Consider the following 5,490-nt stretch of genomic DNA (forward strand, 5'->3'; position numbering starts at 1 on the left):
TTCAAAACATAAAAGATATGTCAAGTGAAAACAGACATTTTAGAGTTACTATCCTCTGTAAAAGACACTCAGTACTGATTTCATGGTCAAATTTAGTGTTTTTCTAACCTCAAATCTCATAATGCATCTTATAACTTAAAAAAAGTTGAAATGTAGAATTGGAGCGAGGTAGTGGCAAATGGCAATGCCATGAGATTTCGACTCTAGACTTGAGTTTTTAATACAAAAAGCTATATTCTTTTAATGTTCCACAGAAAAATTATACTATATTATAAATGAGTTTTTTTAACTGCAGAATGTTGATAACTTTTGTATATTTGTAACTTCATTTTAACATATTTCAACGAGTTTCAGTATAAGGAACAGAAGTTAAGATTGTAAAGCTCTACAATCAGTTCATATTTGTCTTCTTTTTTATGTATTTCATATGATTTTCCGGTAAAGGAAAATACACAAGCTCAAATCTTCCCAGTCACACAAACTTCTGTAAGCAATTATATAGATAATGTGATGGTTACTCGATAACAAAACTCCTTATCTTAACAAAATTGGTAAATATAGAAATTTAAGGGAACATCTCAAACAAAACAATGATTTTATACCTACAAAACAATCAAGAAGAATCATTTCCCTCTTTTCCTTTCATAGATTAACTAATGATCTTCTTTTTGTACTGATGACGGAGTTGGTGGAGTCATTGTTCCATCTTTACCTCCTTCAAGAGTAAAACTTGTACCAGATTTGGTTGATACTACTACATCTTCTCTGTCCAAAGTTGAAATTGAAACTTGATCACAAGTATCAATTTCTTTCAAACATAACTTGTCTTCCAAGATATCATAACTATTCCCAGTCCTAGTTTCTTGAGCAAGAGAGCACCAACAACAGAATAACCAAAGTGTACAATCAGAAACTGATGGTTTTCCAAAACAGAAATCGTATGCAGGCAAATTGAACCTCTTTCTCATTTGAATCCTCCAAAAGCCACCATAAAGTAAGCCACAAAAACAAAGGATGATTCCAGTAGCTATTAAAGCTATTCTAACATTATCATCATCAATGTTACCGGAAGCTAATACAAATACCCAAAAAGGAGCCATACATAACAGCATAAAAGTAGCTATATGAACATACATGTTCCCGAATCCAAGTCTCTCCATGTTCCAACCAAACACGCAAAAAATGCAGAAAAGTGAGAGAAATGATACAGATATATCATGCCATATCTCAAGTATTCCTCCACTCCAATTCGGTCTATTTTCTAATTCTATAACTTCTCCCTGTTGATCCTTAGATGCAAAGGCATACCTTTTCTCAAACGGTTTCGGAATTTGATCTCGTGATTCTTCATCCATCTCACAATCATAGTCCTTCCCTAGTGGACTAAGAATAATGTACAATCCAGCTATGGCCGGTGACGCAATTGCAACTGATATAGTAATTCCAACTCCAACCGCAGGTCGCTGAGACCTTGTGTATCCTAAATTTAGACAACAAAGTGCATATTGAGCAAAACAGTTAACATGAAGGAGAATAACCACTACCATCATATGTCTCCATTCATGTGGCTTACAAGTACCATTTTTGCAGTAAATCATTCGAAGCGTAGAAATGTCATTTGTTCTCCATCTACACAAAATAACAAGATGGTGGAGCCTCTTCGGATGTTGATACAAACACATAAGTGTAAAGAGTGCATTAAGTATCTGGTTATTTATCTCAAACCATGTGTTCCTCTCCGACTTAGTTTTTAGCACATTATTCAACATTCCTGTCATGACAAAGAACAGAATTGCACCCGAAACAGCGACGCAAACTATCCACGCGAAAAGGGCCATGTTCATCGGGTTCTTGATCCATTCCAAGCACATTTTCTTGACTGAACTCCATTCAAGTTTTTGAGCAAACATCAGACGTAAACGCGATTTTAGACCATTGGAATGCGGAGAAGGAGAAGGTAGAGACTGTGAAATAAGGTCTTTCTCATTAGGGGTTGAAATATCTAGAGAAGCAAACTCCTTCACTTGAGTCCCATTAGATTCTTCAATTTCATTTCGGGGACTTGTAATATTACCATTATCAACCGGAATCATTATGATATTGAACTTTGAGCCGAATCAGAACATACGGTATAGAAGGATTACTACAAAAGACATAACAGTATGATCGGTAGTAAGATTTCCTAGGTTCCAAGCCAATTACAAATCAAGAATAAGATATAGAATGAACAATAACATAAAAAAATTCAAGAACATTGAATAAGATAGCTGAGTTTGGGATATAGTAAAGTGAGTGAGAGATACGATCATACCTATGATGAAGGGTTTTCCGGATGGAAGTGATTCCATTTGAGTCAGAATGAATCGATTGTAAAGTGTTGAAAGTAGTGATTCAAAAACATGGCGTGCGAATGTTTGGTGAAACGAGAATGGATCTTCGTAGGCGTAGCAGGTAAGAAGAATGAGAGATGGATTCAAATATACGGTTGACATCTGCCAGAAAAAGAAAAAAAGTGAAACAAGGATTGAAATTTGGGATTGTGGGTGGAAAGGAATTTTCTCTTTTTGATTTGTTTCTTTGATTTGTTTCTTTTATTTCATTTCCATGCACGACCTTGTTGCCACGTACCTCTTCGTATAATTACTCTTTATTTCGAATTCAAACATTCAATCAACAATCATGATTCATTCGTTGGGTATCCATCCATACTTCAACTAATCAAACAGAGTAGTTCAATGACACATCACTTTTTATTTTATTTTATTTTTAAATTAAACTCAAAATGAATACATTAAAAGTACATGTATATTACTTAAACTTTATTTGGATACCAAAGAATATATTTATAACAATCAAAATCTTTATATTTATCAGGTTAGTATTCCAAAAGTAAAAGTCTAATAAGATAAAATATATATCTTTCATTTATGATTAAATATTATACTGTCATATTTTTTATTCTCAACACATAAATTCATTAGAATATTACTATCTTTGGTGGTTCTTAATATAAGAAAAATCTTATCTTTTAAGTTTATTGAAGAATTAATATATTTGGATCATTTGTACGTAGTTCAAATACAATAATTTTTCAATGAATTTTAAAAACAATTTTTTTTTATATTAGGATCCGATGGACTAATTTATTTATGCAATTTTGTATTGTTGAAATATTTGATGAATCAATTTATAAAGCTCTTTCAAATGAAATAAGTGTTTCTAAAATAAAAATTATGAATTAAATTATCTAACATATATAATATATAATCATCACACATAAGATTTAAAATATATTTTATTGATTTTCACTTTTATTATATTCATCTAGGACTCTGCAAACTTGGACGTTGGAGTTTTAACCTTGCATGTCCACCCTACACCATTGTATTTGAGATCAGCATCGCTGTTTCTAGAGTTCAACATCAGAAATCAACATTAATCATGGGAAACGACATCAAATTTCAGCAAAATTCTATGATCACTATTATAATCCTCAATAGTATGACAGAGACTATGTTTATGAAACAGTGCCCCACTAGGTGAAACACACTTAAAGTGCAGCTAATGCATCCATTTTAGGAAGTAACCATTCCACGAGGGTACGTGGTGAAGTCCTGGAGACGTCCACCCCGAACCAGAGAAAAACCTATGGGCAGGTACATGAACGTCTTTGGCTAGGGACGGTTCCTAGTGATGTGAAGACTTACACCAACTTTGATCATTCGGATGGGTAATAGTTGAGCTTGGTAGTTACTCAGAATCACATCGATTGGGACAACCAAATCTAGTTAATACGTTGAATCTCTCCAAAAGGACATACAACAACGAGCTTCAAAGATCCTATAGACTTGTCATCAAGAAGGGCCTGGTGGGGACAATACTAATGGAGCAAGTCCTCACTTACTGAAACAATCAAATATAATCATGACAAGAACAGGAACCACAAGTTGGTTCAAAGCTGAGAAACCTAGTCGAGGGCAACCTAGATGATAAAGCGGGAAGATCTTGAAGAGTATTAAATAAATTACAACATGCACAAAGGAAAAGTAAAACGAAAGAGGTAAATAAATAAGTATCGTTGTCCATATAGGTAGAAAGGAAACATAAGGTATCAACACCCTAATTACATTATAATTAAAAAGAAATCAAGCCTCTCCACATTGAGACGTGTCACTAACATCCTCCACCAAGGCTCTATCCCGAACAAACTTGAACAAGTCAAGTTGCGAGCAGGGAGTAGAGATATCCAAACGAAGTGCTTCCACTTGGTTTGTCACTTGGTCATAGGATCCATACAACCTCTTAAGAGTATGATGGAGGGACTTATCAACCTCCTTCCTTAGTCCAGTCACTCGCCCCTCATAGACCTCGAGGTCCTTAGCCTAAGATTCCTTCTCTTGTTGAAGAGATCATGCAACCTCATCAACACGGGACTCCATCTCCGTAACAGTGGTGGTAGCCTCCTTTTAAGATTTTTTCTCTGTTTCTAGAGAGGATTGAAGTTCAACAATTTTGGCAGCTAGAAAGGAGAGAAATCCATTAATTTTTTCCTCCTCCTAAAGAGAATCGGCGTGACTAGTTTTCTCCCGAATGGATAACACTAATTGTTAAAGCTTAGACCTATCTTGTTCAGACGCCTCACACTTTCCTTTCCATGTATTCCTTTCCTTGGAAGGATTTAGTATAACTAATACATCACCCCAGATAATAGCTAATGATAATAGAGAAGTCGTCTGGTAAGTATAGAAAGTGTCCTCTGAGAAAAGTTTCATCTTCTCTGCTTCAGAAAGATTATGAAGATAAGCAAGGTCCTCTTTAGATATTGCAGCAAGGACCTCCTAATAAGTGTGGAATCCAGGATGGTAAGATAGATGAAAGCTTGAAGAGAGGAGTGAATGAACTGGAAGCGACACCCCTATACAGTTTGGCCCATTTGGCTAAATCTTCCTCCCAGGGAAGGCCATGATCCCGGTCCCTGGCCCTTTTGTTATTGGTAGGAGGAAACCGAGATCGGTCCTCGGAAATTACAATAATGACCCAAGAAAAAGGTTATCTAGGACTGGGGAAAATAGTGGGAACCACGATAATAACAGGTACGTTGGAACCAACGGGAGGAGGAATGACTATTTGAGCCGAAGGAGTGACGGTGACACATTGATCTCTCTGCTCGTTATAAATGGCATACACCTTCTTCAAAGAAGCCATCTTATCTACAAATATAAGACACATGATTCAAAATAAATATTCTATGATAGGATAAATTTATTCTCACCAAAAATTTTCTTCCTCTCTAGAGTATTGATCGCGCCCATAATAGCGCTAGTATCAATGGATTGTTTCCTCTCTTCATAACCAAGGTTCTCATAAAAAGTGTTGAGATCTCTCTTCATTTAAATCTCATAATGAGTAAGAGAATCCAGACGGACAACATATGTATGAGATTCACTTTTGAAATGGATCTAAGTCTAATATTTTCAAAACCAAACCATG

At 35.3% G+C, this 5,490-nt stretch overlaps 1 protein-coding gene across 1 annotated transcript; it reads right to left on the minus strand.

The window, feature by feature from the left end:
• Nucleotides 1-581: 581 nt before the first annotated feature.
• Nucleotides 582-2,630, minus strand: LOC127084053 (uncharacterized). Its single transcript, XM_051024431.1, has 2 exons — nt 2,312-2,630; nt 582-2,143 (listed from the first exon to the last, which is right to left on the minus strand). The coding sequence occupies exon 2, from the start codon at nt 2,091-2,093 to the stop codon at nt 654-656; it is 1,440 nt and encodes a 479-aa protein (XP_050880388.1). The 5' UTR covers nt 2,094-2,143; nt 2,312-2,630; the 3' UTR covers nt 582-653.
• Between the last annotated feature and the right edge of the window lie 2,860 nt (nt 2,631-5,490).

This window comes from Lathyrus oleraceus, chromosome 5 (assembly GCF_024323335.1).
Source record: "Lathyrus oleraceus cultivar Zhongwan6 chromosome 5, CAAS_Psat_ZW6_1.0, whole genome shotgun sequence".
Lineage (NCBI taxonomy): Eukaryota > Viridiplantae > Streptophyta > Magnoliopsida > Fabales > Fabaceae > Lathyrus > Lathyrus oleraceus.

Excerpts from the sequence above, each read along its gene's own strand:
- LOC127084053 (XM_051024431.1), bottom strand. The coding sequence starts at position 2,093 with ATGATTCCGGTTGATAATGGTAATATTACAAGTCCCCGAAATGAAATT.